At 38.7% G+C, this 19255-nt stretch overlaps 1 protein-coding gene across 5 annotated transcripts in view; it reads right to left on the reverse strand.

Annotated features, from left to right (window-relative positions):
- Window positions 1–19255, reverse strand: part of PRUNE2 (prune homolog 2 with BCH domain) — a 292485-nt gene that overhangs the window by 91221 nt on the left and 182009 nt on the right. For all 5 annotated transcript variants that reach the window (XM_077148463.1, XM_077148462.1, XM_077148466.1 and 2 more), the window contains exon 7: window positions 2485–2643. In XM_077148463.1, coding sequence (XP_077004578.1) covers window positions 2485–2643 — 159 coding nt within the window. The remainder of the gene's footprint in view (window positions 1–2484; window positions 2644–19255) is intronic.

Genomic DNA, 19255 nt, shown 5'->3' on the forward strand with positions numbered 1-19255 from the left:
AATGAGTCTATTTTCATTTGTCTTAAAAAAATATGCTCAAACAACTAAAAATTATGTAATGTAAAACATGGAAAGTCCTGCTACATGTATCACCATCCCTTTCTCTGATCCAATCAGGCCATCTTTTCATATAACCCAAAATCCAGCAGTCCAATTTTGTTGGCTTCTGAAAATTATAGATTAAAAAATTTAAACCATTTAACTTCTTTCTTCAATGTCATACCGTACTTTCTTCCAACAGGAGTGAACCTCAAGTTTGCAAAAACAGAGATCTTGCTGGTTGCTGACAAAGACTAGGGAAAAAAGTGTTGGAAGAATCAGCTTTAATCTCTGATAGCCTGAGAAAGCAAAGAAGAAAGTATGAAAGAGAATTAAAAAAGAGAAAGAAACTACCAGGGACAGAGCTTTCCGAACAGTGTTCAGGCCAAAACAGTCCTTCATGCCCCAGGTTGAATTGACCTGGAGCCCAGGACAGACAAAGCAGACTTGATAGGCTGGGAAGAAAGTCATGAGAAGAAGTGACAGGATACAACTGGGCTGTGATTCTATCATTTTTAGGAAATGTTGGGGACATTTTGCTGCACAGGGTCTTTGAAAATGGTTCCATTGGATTCGGGAAAGTAATAATGATAATTATCACAAAGCTAGTATAGATAGCAATAATCATATTAAGAGGCAGCAGTTCAGTGCTATCATATGCCAAGTACAGTCGTAAGGTTTTACATGTCTTATCGCATTCCATCCTCACCATAATTCTACAAGGTAGGACTCTTAATTTCCCCATTTTACCAGTGAAGAGGCTGAGACTCAGGAAAGTTAAACATGTGTCCGACAGCTTCCAGCTAAAAAGTGATGGAGTTAGATTTTAAATAATCCTTTTTTTCAGACGTGGGCAGGCACCTAGAAATGCACCCAGGTCTCCAGCATGGCAAGCAAGAATTCTGTCACTGAGCCACCATTGCACCGCCCTGGAGTCAGGTTTTAAACTCAGGCAGTTGACTTGCAGGGGCTTTGACTCTGAACCAACCATGTGACCACATGGCCAGTGAGAGGTTCTTTTACAGCTGAGTGTTGCTAGCCATGTTCCTTAAATCTCAGGATTCCCAGGAGCTGCCTCTGAGTGGGGAGTGGTAGTGAGTGGGGAGTTGCTGAGTGGGGAGTGGTAGTGAGGAAGGAGAAGAAAGGCAGAGTGAGGAGGCTCAAGGGCTTTTAATCCATTTATCCACTCTTCTATTTTGTCTATTTTATATTTCCCAATTTTAATATTAGTTTGAAAAAAAGGGTTCTGGTGCAAAAAAATTATTTGAAAACCATCACCTTGGAGGCTTTGGAGACCTATATTCTGTCCCTAAGAGGCCACTGGCTGCACTTAAAGTTCAGGTTTGAAACCAAACACAGAATGAAGCATTGGAAAAGCCACAATCTGATAAAGGATGCACAAATATATGGGCCAGGAGAGGTGGTGTGAAATGTAATTGTACAGGGATCAGGATGCTCTTTTAGATTGCACAGGAGAAAGCTCAGAGAGAGCATGGGATTATCACAGGTCAAGAGAGCCAAGAAGGATCTCTTGGAGGATAGAAAGTACAGATGTGAAAAAGAGCTAAGTCCTTGCCTGTCCTGTAGATGGAGGAGGAGTCTAATCCATTGATGAGGAAAGATTAGTCATGAAACCATTCTATGTTTGTGTCACTGATACTGCAATAAGTCAAGTAAGTTCTCATATCAGTGATTAAATACACCTGTTTGATGTATCCAGTGTCCTGTTTTGATTAATTTTATTGTAATCTTTTATTAATTCCAAAACCTTGGCTGTTAAAAGACTCCAATGTCAACTTAGAGGATCGAGTTGAATACCCAGTCAGAACTTCAGTAACTAGAGGCTAACATTGATTAAACCATCTGATCAATAGTTACTAAACATTGGACACCAAACAGGTATTAAGCCAGGGACTAAACTTTTTGCCTTGCAATATCTAACAAAACACAACAGCACACAAATGAGGACTTTTTCTCAGCCTCATTTAGACAGGTATGAATCCACCATTTCTCTATGGATTCAGTCTAGAAGAGAAACGGTTATGGGGCACTTTTATTTTATTATCTTTTCAAATAGTATCGAGGTAAAAATACAAAACATAAAATTTGTCATTTTAACTTTTTTTTAAGCATATATCTCAGTGGCCTCAATACCTTCACAATTTTGTGCGGCCATCACCACTGTATATTTCCAAAACTATCACCCCATACAGAAGTTCTTTACCCACGAAGCAATAACTCCCCCTACCTTCCAGGCTAAGGGGCTCTTTTGAAAGAACCAGTAGAGCAAAACATGCCCCAACCTTTCCTAAAACTGAAACTCTAGAACTATCTCTTGGATCAATTTCTCATAAGCCACCGGTCAGTTCTCATCGTGGCCCGTGTGTTCTGAGAGTCCGCCCCGAGGATGCCCGGGCACGTGTCGGGGAAAGGGGAGGGGCTCACCTGACCACCCAGCTCCAGGTTCTCAGAATACACGGCCACCTGCTGTCTGGGCTGCTGCTCCTCGGACAGGTAGCTAGCTAGGAGGATGAGGACATCAAATCCATACTTGTCCATAAACGCTTTCAAATCACTGGTGATATTCCTGTGAAACATACAGTTCTGGGAAAATAAAAACAGATAATTTGATATTAATGTAATGATGTCTAGCTTTGGGAAGTTGTGTCACCCATTTGCCCAGTATTGTGATGTATTAGGACAGATATTTACTATTAGATGCAAGTGAAATCAGTGTTTTGCTTTGAGAAAGTTTGAAAACTTTCAGCCTATGTTTTAAAATCACTTTGCTGGTTTGTTTTCCCAAACCAAAAAAGGAAGGAGTTTTTGCCATTATTATTAAGACTTGCTTAGACAGGAAACAAATATGTTAACATCTTTTCCCTAAAATATTTATTTAAACAGTTACTTTGCAAAGCATATGTTTCCCCTCTGATTGGTCATAGGAACTATATAGGAATGCCTGCCGACCATTATTATAATCTATCACTAGGAAAATTGGAGGGAGTTATTGCTCTCTTCTACAACTTTGTCTTCTAATGAGCATTATTAATTCTAAGCAGAAATCACCAAGGATGAACCTGGCTGGGCTTACAGCATGATTTTTGTCCCCCTGGGAAATCTTTGTAAGGGTTGTGATGTCAGAACTGCCTGCTCAGTGTGGTACTTATGGAAGAATGGAAGAAATGTGGAAAAGGCACCCATTACTGTGGAGCACCAGACCAGGGACTCTCAGCACCCATAGAAAATGTGCCAACCTCTTTGGGTTTTATTAATTACAAGGAGAACCCCTTAGTCTGTCCAGATGTTTCTCTTCCTTAAAGAAGTACAGCGAAGACCATATGCTAGGCCCTAGCTTGACACCTGGAATCTACTAGTTGCTCAAGAAATGTTTTATGACTGGAGAGACATACACACAAAACCAGTCCTTGCTGTGTAATCCTCTGTCCTAGCATGTGAATGATCATTACCTGTAATCAGGATCAGTCAGCTGACTGAGTATATGCTACTCAGTGAAAACCACCATGATATGTACTCAAGGCATCTAAAGAATGGTCTTAAGAGTAATTTTTTCTGATGACAAAAGTAATCAGAATTATGCATGCTACTAACAAAATATTAAAACAACACAGAAATGTATACCACAGAAAGTGAGAGTACCAGGTACCCCGCCTCAAGTAACCCCTGTGAAGAAATCAGGTGTGCAGTGCATACAGCTACAGGTTTTTTCCATGCCCATATTAATGTTGCATGTGGTTGCTTACTGAAACATGTGGACTTGATGTTTGTGGCTCACACTATCTACACAGCCACACAAGGAACTATAATACATGTCCTCTGTCATTCTGCCAGTTGAATCCCGAGGTCTGTGAAGTCTCTGAAAGGCACAGGAGTCACTTTGCAGATGCATGAGCCTACCAACCTCCCACCTTCACAGCTTTAGGAGGCTTTGCTATCTACTCCTTGTGGTATCTCCTCTCACTGGGCATCTGGAAAGGCCACTTTCACTTTTTAGCACCAAGAAATTGCACATTGGAATTCACAAAGTTCTCAGGATATATTGCTGATGACTACCAAGGATCTATTGTACTTACTTATAGTGAGATGTATGTTTGAAATAATAGCTTGTGGAAGGATGTGCTCAAAACATGTACTGTCAGCATTCGTGCTTTTTACTTACTGTACAAGTGACATAACAATAGAAAAAACTTTTTTTTATATTAACTCATCCACAATGCAAGTGGGTCTTTAGAATGAGCTTTAAAAAAAAAAAAATCAGGCCTCACATTATAGACAATGTGCATTTGTGGTGAGTTGAAGCTGTATGTATCCCAGAAAAGATGATGTCTTTTAATCCATTCCTATGGGTGTAGACCTATTGTGGGTGGAACCTTTTCATTAAGTTATTTCAGTTGAAGCATGCACCAGCGTGGGTCTTAATCCTTTTATTGGAGTCCTTTATACGAGGATAAAAGACAGAGAGAAGGCACAGAAAAGAGCCTCAGGGAAGCTGAGTGAGAAAGGACATACACAGAAGCTAAGAGAGGAAGCCACCAAAGCCAGAAGCTAGGAGCAACAAAACCTGGAAAGAGCGGAGAGACCAGCAGATGCCACCACATGACAGAGGAGCTGAGGATAGCCAGTAGCTGGTCTTCGAGGAGAAAGCATCACCAGTTGATGCCTTGATTTGAACATTTTCACAGACTAAGAACTTTAAGCTTGTAAGTTAATAAATCCCCACTGTAAAAGCCAACCCATTCCTTTCCCTCATACGTGGGACATGACTCCCAGGTGTGTAAATCTCCCTGGCAATGTGGCACATGATTCCTGGGGATGAGCTGGGACCTGGCATCATGGGAGTGAGAAAGCCTTCTTGATCAAAAGGGGGAAGAGAGAAATGAGACAAAATAAAATTGCAGTGGCTGAGAGCTCTCAGAGTCAAGAGGTTATCCTGGAGGTTATTCTTATGCATTATATAGGTATTCCTTTTTAGTTTATGGGTACTGGAGTGGCTAGAGGAAAGTCCCTGAAACTGTTGAACTGTATTCCAGTAGCCTTGATTCCTGAAGATGACTGCATGACTATAAGCTTTATAATGTGACCTGTGATTGTGAAAACATTGTGTCTGATGCTCCCTTTATCCAGGGTATATAGACACATGAGAAAAAAATAAGGACAAAAAATAAATAAATACTAGGGATGGGATAAGGGGTAAAAAAAATTGGGTAGATTGCAATAGTAGTAGTCAACGAGGGGGGTAAGAGGTATGGGATGTATGAGTCTTTTTTTTTTTCTTTTTCAGGAGTGACGCAAATGTTCTAAAAATGATCATGGTGATGAATACACAACTCTGTGATGATATTGTGAGCCAGTGATTGCATACTTTGCATGGACTGTATGTGTGTGAAGATATCTCAAAAATATATTTTAAAAGAAAGCCAACCCATTTCATACTGCATTTCATCAGCTTTAGCAAACTCAAACAGCACTCAATAGATGAACTGATTTCTAATCATCTGGTGTTATCAATTAAGAACACCAAGGCTGAGCTGTCTGCTGTTATGAATTGTAAAAGAAGAATGGTCCTGAAGGAAAACAAGAATGAACAGCAGATGCCTACATCTGATGGCTAGTGATTGAATGCTTTGGTACAAGAACCTTACAATATTCCTTTCAAAATGTTCTTTTCAGTATGTACATAAACCCCCCAAAATACATGTATATACCCTTGGAAGAAGATGCACATTTCTAAGAGATTTTCACACATAACAGCAATTATCATAACACTGCCTTCTGGGTCACTCAAACTTCTGGTTTTACTGCTATGTAAAATCAAGATAAGAATCCAGGAAAATCAGTTTTCTTCAAAGCCATACTTGTGAAATATTTGCTCTTTAACAATGCTGGTGGAGTCCTCACCTGTATGGACTCTTCTCATGTTAAAACGATGACTCTAATGGAAAAAGAATGAAATGTGACCCTGCCATGCAGCATACAAAAAAAAAAAAAAAAGATGGCTCCAGGACCTTGCCACTCAAAGTGTGGTTCCAAGTTCCACCTGGTAGCTTAAAAATGCAGACTCTGAGGCCACGCCCCAGACCCTCCTCCCCCAGCAGAATCTGCATTTGACACTCATTTTCTCTCCTCTAGCACTGTCACCTGACTTGTACTGACTGAATTACTCCCTCAGCTCCTCTTCCTCACACTCTGCTCATCATAGAAACCAGCCTGGGGTATGTATTTCTGGGCCACTTTAATAGCAGGTTGGGGACTGGATCCAAGAATTTGTATTTTTATTCTGTACCTCATGATAAAAATCTCCCTTGGGTAACACTGTCTATTTTCCTCTGGGTAACCCAAATTCCACAGGACCAAATGAAGTATTGATACAATAAGAATTTATATGAATCACCTTGGATGTTAGGGAAACAAAAGACATTTTATAGTAATCTCAAAACAGAGATCATCAAAAAACTGCTCTGTCTCCCCTAATAAAATTGTCCAAATCAGATTGGGTCTTTCAGGCCTTATGATGTCATGAATTTTATGTTTAAACCGGAGTGAAACAAGGAAATGAGTGAGAATGTTCAGGAATCCGGAGGCAGAATCTGTTTGTTCTGCTTTTATGCTGGTGCTGTTTGCATAGGAGATAATTTATTATTGTCTTCTAGCGACACAGGGAGTCATGTGCTGTGATGGCTCTCATGTTGCTGACAAGCTAGGCTGGCCCTGAATAAACAGCACTTCATCATCAACACAACACAACTGTAGATACAGGTTGGCATTTCATTTTCCCCATCTGCCTTCTACCTGATAAATCACTGTTTTAGTTACATGTATACAAATACTATTTGTTAATCTGCTCGAGTGTGTCCAAAACGTTTTAAAAAAAAAAGTTAAAAAGTTAAAATTATATACATGCATACATATGCACATATATGTATATCCCACTCAATTTGCCAAATTTCTTTAGAAAATAGAAGGAAAGGATCGCCCTTAACCATCCACTTCCCCACCCCCACATACACTTTCTGTGTTTGAAATCTGATCCTAGTCTATGATTGCTGCATGGAATTTAGGAAGTTATCCAGCCTGGAATGGACTGGCAGAGTATGAGTCCATTTGAAGGATGGGACTTGGTCCCTGTCACAACCCCTTGTCACCCATGGTTCAACATATTCAATCATTAAACGTGGTTTTTAGAGATCATCAGTGCTTTTTCCTGAGTAGTTCCTAGTTTTGGAATGAGTGGAAAGATCGGGAGATGGGGGAGGGGTAAGGGGCCGGGAAGCTTTGGAATTTCCCAGCCAAAAGCTAAGACGCTGATCTCAAGGATTCTAACAGGGCAAGGAAGCAGGAAACAACCTGGCTTCATGCCTGAGGCAGTGATGGTGCCCAAAAGATTCATTATATTTGTGACTGGAAGTACACAGGCAAACAGTAGAAAATTCCATCCTGTCATGAAACCATATTTTAGTTCTTCTTCCAGTGATCTGAAAGATTTAATGCTTATGCTATAGGCTGAATATTTCAATGCATCATGCAAAATAAAAGTGATCTAAAGAATGTTTTGTAAACATTTGAGTGCTTAAATGGGAATATTCCTTGACAGTGGAAAAAGCCACTCTGCTGGGTTGTCCATATGTTTTTCACCTCAGTCCCTCCTGTCAGGTTTCTGTCTCCAGCTCCAGTGAAGCTTCTCTTCTCAAAAGTGCCATCACTCCCAGGATGCTAAACCCAAAAAGTCACTTTCCTGTTCATATCCTATTTGACTTCATGGAATTCCATGGGACTGACCCTCCCTCAGTCTTGAAACACTCAACTCCTTCATTCTTTCCTTGTTTTTCTCCCAACTCATTGGCTATTCCTCTATCACTTTTGCTGGTCCCTCTTTTTCATGTAACCTCTAAATGTTCAGTGCTTCAGAATTTGTTTTCCAACTCCTTTTTCTTCTTTGTCTATATATTTCCCCTTTGTTATCTCATCTAGTCGCAGGGGTTTAAAACCATTCATTTGTCAGTGACAGCCAAATCTGCTTCTCCCTGAGCGCTAACCTTGCCTCTCCACATGATATCTCTATGTAACTGTCTAATGAGCATCTTAAATAAAATACAACCCACCTCGTTCCCAATTTTCTCCATATCATTAAACAGCACCACTGTCTCCCCAGTTATTCAAGTCAAAGATCTGGGAATTATTCTTGCTCTCCTTCCCCACTCCTCACCTAATCCATCAGCAAACCCTATTAACTTTACCACTGAAATACTTCTCAAACCTGAAAATGTCTCTTCTCTCCATGTCCTAGTCCCGGTACCATCACATCTTACCTGAACTGCTCTGCCACACATGCCTCCCCATGATCACTTCTCTACACAACACCAATGTATTTATATTTCCCTTTTAAGATGGAATCCTGACACTCTTCTCTCTGAACCCCACTCAGAAGTTTCCTAATGCAATTATCGTTATTTACTATTGACTTTTTTAAAGAAGGAAGGTTCAATGTCCTCAAGAGGAGAGTTCTTATAAATTAGTAAGAAATAAGAGAGAAACCAAAAGGAAAAGAGTTAAAAAGCATAAAAGAAAATTCACAATGTATGAAATACAAATGGCCAATAAATATCTGAACTTATTAATAATCAGGGAAATGCTTCGATAAGAATTTTTTTCATCGTTTCTTACTTTTGGTCAATATTCCCAAATGGATACTCATATATATATTTTTATATATATCATATCATATCTTTATTTTACACTCATATATTGCTAGAAAAATAATCTAAAGAAATAGTCAAATATGCATGCAAAGGTTTATCTAATAAAGTTATTCATTAGATTATTACGTGAATAAGTAAAACTTAGAGATGATCTAAATGTTCAACAATAGAAAAATGTTAAAAAAAGGTATGGAATAGTCACACAAAAGAATATTACACCATTATTAAAAACCATGCTCTCAATGAATACTTAAAGATGCAAGAAAACATTCATGTCATGGTATTAAGTGGAAATCATACCTATAATCATATATAAATAGAACATTGCTTCTACATGCATTTAAGTAATATGATTTAAATCTAATATCAATGGACACCCTTCTATTAAAATTGCCATAGCATAGCCAAACTGCTAGTCTAAAATCTTGTTGTGTCTCTCCATTACTTTAGGGAATGCCACAATTTCTAGTACAGGCTCTGGAGTAGCTGGGTGTTAAGTTAACCCTGGCTCTGCCACTCATAGCTGGGTGATTTAAATGAGTTGCCTCATCTCTCTGACCTTACTTTCCTCATCTCAAAGGTCATTTGTGAAAATTAAGCATATACAGAAAAAGGCTGGCCCAATATCTGGCCTTTAGGAGACAATAAATATTAGGTCTCTTTTCCTTTCCTGGTACTTAAGCCATAAAATGGTCATTCTGAGGATTCATGGGATAAATTCGATCCACAGCATGTTGTTTACAAGATCCTTTGTTTAGGAGCTGGTTATTCATATCACATCACCTTACATTATATATTTTATAATATATGTGAACTTTCTAATGATAATCACACACATTTTTAAGTCATTCAAGTGATTTATGTGTAAAATTCATAGATGTGAGATGGCAGAAGTTGCACAAAGTTGAATATGCAAAATCATTTTTAAATGATGTAAGACAAAAATGGTAAGGTAGCATTTATCTCATTTACAAACTATTTAACCTTAATTCCAAGTTATACTCAATGAATTTCACTTTTGTTTGCTATTACAAAAATAGCTTTTAAAGCAAAAAAAAAAAGCATGGTAATTTTTTTTTTCTTTAGTAAATCACTGTGGATAGAATCTTTTCTAGCATTTCCACAGATTCTCTCCCAAGTGCCAAGTGACCTTCAGTAGATTTTACTCCTCGTGCCAATACTTTCCTTTTAGGCCCAGCATTCTAAAGATGGGCTGACTACACATATAATCCAAGACAGTTGCTTCCTTTTCAAATTACAAGTTAAATATATTAAGTAAGGCTTTTATTAAATGAAATAAATTATTTTCTGATGTTATAGACAAGCATTCCCAGATTTGTTATGTATGAAATGTTTTTTTCTTGCAAAAAATAGAAAAAATGAAGTGAGCAGGTATTGCCTGTAAGTATTGTACTTATAGGTTAAAATCATATCCAAGATTAAAACACAAATTTCTTTAGCTTCGTTTTTGTGAATAGTAAGGCTTAGAAACTCAGCTTGACAACCCATAATTTGCTGAGTTATTGAAATTTCAGAGTAGAGTTTGACATTTATATCCTGCACAGATTTATTTCTTGACTGAGGACTATTTTTTTATCAAGATATATGAAAAATGCTGATGCATGTACACAAATGTTTTAACTAAAAGCTTTATGATTTATGCTACCAAAATTCCATTATGATGTTTAAAGTGTTCAGCAAGAATAAAGTCTGATAATTCTGACAAGGAAATGATTTATGAGAACACTAAATGCATAAATTAAGAGAGTTTATTTATTCTGTTTCTCATGCATTCTTTAATTGGTAAGCAAAGATATTTTCCATGTTTTCACTGGACATCTTCCTTTTTTTTTTTTTTACGTTCTATTGTTCTTAATTTCATGAACTAGCCAAGGCATTTTAGTAGCAAAAACTTCACTGGATCTAGTAGAATTATATTATACCATGTATCTTGAAAATAGTCAGACAATATGTATTATCATTCTCCCACAGCTAAAGAGGGGGCCCTTTTATGAAAAGATGCTCTGAAAATTAAAAATACTACAGTATGAAAACCAGTGTGTAGGGTGGTACAATGGTGGCTCAGTGACAAAGTTCTCGTCTGCCATGCCGGTAGACCCAGGTTCACTTCCCAGTGCCTGCCCATGTAAAAAAAAAACAACACCATCGTGTAACATACATAATATCAAGGTAATTTTCATTTTAACAATAGTATATTGCCTAACATAATTTAATTAAGTGTTGATTCTGTATAAATGCTTTGTAACATCTCATTTAAACTTTAAGATGCCCCTATAAGGTGGGTAACATCTCTGCTTTGCATTGAAAAAATGAAGATTTTTGAACTGACACAAAACAGCTTGTATATGAGAAAAATGGGACTCAGTTTTGTCTGTCTTTAGAGACCAAGTTCTCTAAACATTAACACCTAAGTTCTCCTTGAATGAGACAATTTTTCGTTACCATAGCTATTCCCAATTAATTATTGATCTTAATAAAAAAGTTTTCTGCTAGTCCATTCACTTTTGTTTAGTATTGCCAATATATAAGCAATTATTGTCTTAAATATTAAGGACTCCAAAGTCAATAGGCCAAGCCCTTGATTTTGAGATGTGCGCTTGTGAAACTTATTTATGTAGTGGAGAAGCTAAGCCTGTCTATAGGCACGTCTGAGAGCTACTTTTGGAGGACCTCTCTTCTCACTCAGATGTGGCCTTTCTCTAAGCCCAACTCTGCAAGTGAAATCATTACCCTCCCCCCTACATGGGACATGATATCCAGGGGTGAAAGTCTCCCTGGCAATAAGGGAAATGACTCCCAGCGCTGAGTCTGACCCTGGTTCTGTGGGATCGACAATGCCTTCCTAACCAAAAGGGTGAAAAGAATTGTAACAAATTAAGGCATCAGTAGCTGAGAGAGTTCAAATAGAATTGAGAGGTTACTCTGGAGGCTACTCTCATGCGAAATTCAGCTAGATATTGCTATTTCCATGGTTTGCCAAACCCCAACCAAAACCATTCCTGCCAACCCCAAAAAAACACACCTAGGCTCTGTCTGAGAGCCTGCAAAGGTTCCATGCACTATGATTACTTTCCAGAAACCTACAACCTCCAGATGGGTTCCCAGACAAGACAAGTCTTAAAACCCAGAGAGGCCAGCCTCTCCAGAACATCAACAAGTTTCATCCCCCTATCTCATATTATTGACAGCCCCCTCCAACATGAAAAAGTTAGAATGGGCATAGCCAAATACCCCTAAACCTTGGGAGAAAGATCAAAGGAGAAGGCAGAGTTATAACGAAGATAGCATTTAACAAATGAGTATAACTATATTGATATTTCTTTTAGTCTCCAGTGTCTTGGAGCAACTAGAAGGAAAAATCTAAAATTGTGGAACTGTAACGCATACCAAACTCTGAAATCTGTTCTATAACTAATTGTTGCAGTCTGCTTTGAAATTTATTGCTTTTTTGTATATATGTTATTTTCATGATAAAAATATATACAAGCAAGCCACATCCTTGATTTTGACAATATGCCCAAAATACTGCACTGTTTAAATTTTGATGATTCCTTGTTGCCATTTGATATCATGCTTTATGATCAATTTTTAGTTTCTTACTTGCTTGACAAAATACAAACGTAAGATGGCCATTAACTATATAAATGAGCCCAACACCAAAAAAAAAAAAAAAACAAAAAACTACCCAGCGTTAATACTCTAAAGAAGAATGTTTTAATATTCCAGCAGGAATATGTTCTTTTGAAAAGTTGTTGTGCATGCATGTGTACACACAAGGATAAAAGAAAGAAAGCAGGAGAAATGGCATAATCATTGGTTTTCCAGAATTATTCTCACAGCCCCCCCCCCCCCCCCCACCGGTAGTTATAGGCACACAAACAATGGAAGAATCACACTTTATGTTTACTATATAAAAATTTCATCATCTAACGATGTTCCCAAATATCACTATTATTCTGCTTAGAAACCCACATAAAACCAAGAATCCTAATTGCTTGAGGGGATGAGATAATAGAGATATTTTTTACTTAGAGGGCTCAGGCATCTGCATGGGAGGAACCTAAAATACGAACATCATTCCAACCCCTAAATCCTCCTGTTAAGGCACAACTGTCAATGACTATTATAATAATGTTGTTGATGTGCAGATGCTTTGGTTTAGGTTGGGCATCAACTCGTGTAAAAAGGTCATCATTTGGATTGAAGAATTCAAGAATAGAGGAGACAAGCAAATGCTTATTGAAGATCACTGCTTTCATATCATGGGGCAAGTATTTATTACTTTCTGTAACCATATCACTTATGGAGGGAGGAGGAGGAAAGAAACAGAAAGAAGTTGGGATAATCCATCTAAAAGCACTGAGTTCAGAACTTCTTGAAGTGAAGGCCAACCTGAAATTAAGTGAGTGGAATCTTGCTCCATTCTCACTGTCTCAATCATAAAGAGAACCAATATTACACCAACAGAGAGTTGACCTGGAAAAAGATGCTTAAATACTATACTTGTTAGAAGAGTGTTCCTAGGCTAATTCTCACAACCACTTAAAGATAAATAAGTCATCACCTCATTAACCAGCCAGCCTAATTTACATTTTCTTTTTAAGAACAGACTTGTAATCTCAAAACATTCCAATACCATCTGAATTTGAGGATACTGTTTAAAGGGTCTAGACTGTTCTCCTTAAGGGCTTCTTTTTTTGTTGTTCATTTAGGTTTATAACTATTTCTATATGGGAAAGAATAATTCAGGATATACGCATAATGGAAAACCCACTTATTAGACCCGCTGTAGTTTTGGAATGGTAGAACCTGGGCGACACCCTGGTTACCAAACAACAACGATAATGATGAATCAAGGATTATTTTCATAATTATGTGTAAATGAATGAAAATGATACCTATGGGCTTCTTTGAGCCATGAGCCCAAACACTTACAGCTTTACTTATTTTTCGTTTAAAAATAAATCATCTGTGGGCAGTGCGACAGTGGCTCAGTGGCAGAATTCTTGCCTGCCACCAGAGGCCCGGGTCCAATTTCCAGTGCCTGCCCATGCCAAAAAATAACAATGAAAAATAAAAAAATAAATCATCCTCTCACCTTCCTTGCCTCTGTGTTTCCGAGAATGCCCACATGTCCTCTTATGTGTTCCTTTCTTAACCTTTTTATACTGAAATATATATATCGAAAGCAATAAATTTCAAAGTACATTTTAACAAGTAGTTATAGAACAGATTTCAAAGTAAGGTATTTCAAAAGCAATAAATTTCAAAGTAAGATATGGGTTACAGGTTCACAATTTCAGGTTTTTCCTTCCAGCTGCTCCAAGATACTGGAGACTAAAAGAGAAATATTAGTCTAATGATTCAGTAGTCATACTCTTGTTAAATCCTAACTTCTCTTTTATATGTCCTCTTTCTCCTTTGATCTTACTCCCAATCTTTAGGGATATTTGGGTTATGTCCATGTTAATTTTTTTCATGTTGAAAAGGGGTGTTAACATTATGGGATAAGGGGATGAAACAGGTTGATGTTCTTGGAGAGGCTGGCTCCTCTGGATTTCAGGACTGAGCTGGCCTCTGAACCATTTGAAGCTGTTAGTTTCTAAAAAGTAAACTTAGTGTGTGAAACTTTTGTAGGATCTCAGATAGAGCCCTGGGTGTTCTTTAGGGTTAACAGGAATGATGTTGGTTTGGTTTGGCAAACTGTGGCAATTAGCAATATCTAGCTGAAACTTGCATTATAGTAGCCTCCAGAATAGTTTTGACTCTATTTAAACCTGCTTAGCCACTAATACCTTATTTTGTTGCAATTCTTTTCCCTCTTTTAGTCAGGAAGGCGTTGTTGATCCGACAGTGCTAGGGCCAGGCTCATTGATGGGAGTCATGTTCCATGTTGCCAGGGAGATTCACACTCCTGGATATCATCTTACATATGTGTATTTTTAAAAACACATTTTATGCCTGCTTACTTTTTGTGCTGTACCTCTGAATTCTTTTTTGTGGCATGGCCAAGAACCTGGAAGTTGCAATCCGGGAACATATTTTGGCGAACCAGCCAGGAATGAGTTCTCTTCTCTGACCATCTGGACTGGGAGTCACCTTTGGTTTAGGACCAACGGAATTGAGTATTTTCAATAGGAGTGTCTCTCCCCGAAAGACAAAAGTGAGGTTTGCAGGGTAAGCAAAAGCCCCAGCTATCTTGACTGGAGTAAGCTGAACCTGTAAGAAATGTTAATCCCCTGGTTCATCTCAAAATTGGCACACAGGGCCTCTTGCTCTCTGCTCACTCACAGTGTTATGCTGATGACCAGCTCATCATTTTTTCTCTCCAGGTCTTACCACCTCTTTGTCCACTATGATATCTCTTGTCTCAGTGTGTTCTGCTATTAGCCCTCTTGAAGATGTCACCCAGTGCAGGAAGAAACCATTGGCTGGGGAGGATAGGCTGTTGCGCGTACATTCGCTTTCTTAAAAAAATATGTACTGTAAGGGATGGAGGGAGCCTGACTTTTGGCTTGTGGACAATATCCATACCTAACCCCCTCTGATTGCCTAAAAAACATACTAAGCCATGTTCTTAAAAGGAGCCCAATTTCCTTGCCACATGTTCTTTCCCTCTAGCTTGATCATGGCAACACCCGGGGAAATCACCTCCCTAAAATGTCCTTGTTTATGGCAGATCCTTTCTAGTCTCTTAAGCAGTAATCTAGACAGTAAGTTAAGGGCACAAACATTTTTAGGAAGATGAATGGGTTAGCTCAGCAGCTTCAGGATGGTACCAGGCCATCCACTTCCTGAGTCTTTGAGGACCCCAGGGAAGTCTGGGGATAGGGAGCCTAATCCAATGGGCCTAAGGGATTAGCACTTGGAATGGCAGGTTGATGACCTAGGATGCTGGGCACCAGTAAGGAAATCTGATATTTCCTTCTCTTTCTTCCTTAGAAATGGGTAGTGTTCCCAGTCTACTGCAATACTGCCTAGCAGTATCATCTGGAAGATGGCCAATGTTGGGCCATGAATAAGACAATCAACTATAACCCTCTTACAATTAAATCTCTTGCAAGAGGGAAGACAAGTGGCAAAAAATCCTTCCAGCTCTTTATAGCCTTGTATCAGAACAAACCCATAAAAGCCTCTTGCAAATTAAGTTATACAAAGAGGACTATCAAAAATTTCTTCCTCATCACTCTTCTTTATGGAAGGAGGCAGATATTTTAAATACTCCTCTGCCCCAAATTCTCATTTAGTCTCTATTAAAACCCACTGCGGCTGAATGTAAAGCTTCTCTTCTAAGTTATGCTCTCTTTTCAGCCCTCAGGAGACAGGAAAGTTAGAGGAGGAAGGTATTCCCAGCTGAAACTTCTGTCAGGTGGGGCAAGTACACCCACCTTGGGAATGCAAGTCTAATCACATCCCAGGGATGCCCAGTGACTTGTCCTGGGGATGGTGGCGACTTTACTCTCAGTGTCCCCAAGTGATTGGGCTGGTGGAGAGAAAACATCCAGTTCTGATGCATACTGGGGTGCCACGTGGTCACATTGGTGCTAGTAAGGCTCACTTTTCCAGAGAAAACTGGAAATGTCAACAGTCAAAACAAGCTAAAAGATGGGGAAGCATAGCCCTTCAATGGGACTCTCAATTACATACCATCCTCCAGTCTGTAAAAGACAGGGAAAGTAGTCAGAAATTCCCTGTGCACAAATATTTATAGCTCTCTATCAAAAACAAAGACCTGAGAGGGACTTGTAGCTTGTACTTGGTCTGTATCTCAATTGCCATTAGAGAAAAAATACCTGGTTGTTAAAAGGTATAAAAAAATGTGCCACTAAGCCAGTCAATTGTAATAAGCTAAGGAAAATCACTCAGGAAAAAAGAGGAAAACCGGATCTGTTCCAGGGGAGGCTAGTGGAAGCCTTAAAAACTTACTAATGTAAGCCCAGATTCCCAGGAAGGTCACATTTTGTTGGGCATCTATTTCAACAGCCACTCTGCCCCTGACATTTGGAGAAAGCTGCAAAAGCTCTCTATGGGCCTACAAACTCTCACTAATGACATAGTAAAAACTGCCTTTTCTGTCTTTAACAATTGAAACAAGGCCAAGGAGGAGGAAAGGGCAAAGAGAAATAAGCAAAAAACAGAGAATAGGCTCAGCTTATTGCAGTTGCTGTTAATAGCACCCTGTCCTCTCGAGGCCACCCAAATCGTGGCTTCAAGCCCCAAAGGCTTTGCATCAACTGTGGCTCAGAGGGACACTGGCAGAGAGGGTGCCAGAACCCTCTAGATGACCCTTAACCTTGGGACTCTCCAGGGCCTTGCCCCAGGTACCACCAATATAGGCTTCAGGCCCAGAATCAGCACTGTCTCCCAAAGAAGGGCAGGACAGCCCCTTGAGCCCTGCTCATGGCAAATGAAGAAGACTAAGATTATTAATTTCTTAATTAGCACTGGAGCCACTCTGTCCTAAACTGCCACCCTGGGCCTACCTCCACTCGGCCTTGCCTTAGCTATGGGAGTTAATGATAAAACCAAAACTAAAATCTTCACTACCCTCTCCTTTGTAGGCTGGCTCAAGGACATTCTAGTGCCCCATCAATTTCTCTTTGTCCCTGAATGCCCCATCCCCTTCTAGGGAGAGGTCTCCTTCACTCCCTGGGGGCTGCCTTAAGACTATAAACCCAGCTAGTGTTTACCCCCTTGTTTGCCCCGAGGCCCTTACTAAATACTAAACCTATTTTAGCATCTCCCCCCAACAACAAAAAAATCCTTACCCATATAGTCTGTATGGGATGAAGGCATCCCAGGGTGAGCCCACCAAGGAGCCCCTTTCTGCACTCAGGTTAAGTCTGGAGTTACCTTTCCCCATCAAAGCAGCATCCCTTTTTTTTTTTTTTTTTTTTTAAACGAATTTTATTGTATTTTTTTCTTTAAATGGGCAAGCACCAGGAATCGAACCCGGGTCCTCGGGCATGGCAGGCAAGCACTCTTACCTGCTGAGCCACCGTGGCCCGCCCAGCAGCATCCCTTTTATTGGGAGGGAAGAAAGCCTCCAGCCCATTACAAACATTCCTTGAAAACCGACTCCTACTCTGTGTCCTAGTTCTCAGTTCTAGATTTTAAGGAGCATTTTTGTAAGCCTCTTAGCACTGACTCTCAATACCTATTTGTGCTTTATGTTTTGTTTTGTTTTAATTTTCTTTTTTTTTTTTAATTTGTTTTTTGTTACCTGTTTGCTTTTAAATGGCAAAATCTTAAAGACAAAATTTCAACAGTGCTGCCCAAGGGTTTCAAAATAACCCACACACATTTAAGAATGTCTTAGCAGTTGACCTTACTGATCTTCAGCTGCTCAAAGCGCAGTCTTGCAAGGTGCTAACTTGGTGAATGAACATACTCCTAGTATAAAAGTAAATTTTGTTTGTTATCATTGCTAACTGAATGAACGTAGAAAGTTTAAGAAAGTGAGTTTTTGAATCAATTGCTAACTTTAGGCCCTAGATAAAGTTATGAAAGTTATGAAAAGTTTAAGAAAGTAAGTTTTATTTATAGTCACTCCTGACTGAAAGAAGCTGTAAAGAGTTTATAAAAATGAATCCTGTCTGTCATAGTCAATGCTGCTCTAAGTAAAAAGCTCTTAATGAAAAGTTATAGTTTTTCTTAAACATATGAGCACTTTGTCTAAAAGATGAAAACTTTATATCATACAAAATAATATCCTTGTTGATGTTTACATGTTGACCTTATCCTTTATTTCAGAAGACAAGTCTTCTCATTCTTAAAGGAAAACTGCTACAAAAGATTTGTTCTCTTACCTTATAAAAGTAAGGTGCTAAAATAGTTTAATGTATTACATAGAAGGTGTTTAAGAAGTATTACAATAATCAAAAGAGATGTTTTATCCTTCTGTTAAGTGAAAATTTGTCATATATTTAGAAATTGTATAAAATTCCTAAAAGCTTAACAATATTCTCACTGTCCATGTTATATCCTAATACTTATCTATATCATAACCAAATTTGCTTGTCAGTTACATTATTTTGCTCTAAGGCTTCTTTTCTAAACATGCATGTGGTCAGCTATAAGTCAGACTTCATCTTCAACAAAAAAAGAACTTTAAAAGAGAAACAGGGCAAGCATATAAATTATATTCTACCTGCTACTTAATATAACTCCAGTAAATGCGTAAAAGTAAAATGGGACAAAACTTCCGGTGAAGTCTGTTAAATATTTTTATTTCTAAAAGTAGCCTCATTAACCAAAAAAAAAAAAAGCCAAAGAAAGTAAAGCATGTGATAGAGTGAAGCCAAACTCCTTCCCCCAATTAGCAAAACTAATTTTTCTCACCTGAGCTCTAGAACCAGGAAAAGGCACAAGGCTGTGCCTTCCTAGTCCTGCATGCGGATGCAGCAGTGTAGAAAAAGTGAGGCTTTCTCCCAATGAAACACCACAGGAAATAATCTCTTAAATTCCAAGCTCTTGCC

Source organism: Tamandua tetradactyla, chromosome 2 (genome assembly GCF_023851605.1).
Source record: "Tamandua tetradactyla isolate mTamTet1 chromosome 2, mTamTet1.pri, whole genome shotgun sequence".
NCBI classification, from domain to species: domain Eukaryota; kingdom Metazoa; phylum Chordata; class Mammalia; order Pilosa; family Myrmecophagidae; genus Tamandua; species Tamandua tetradactyla.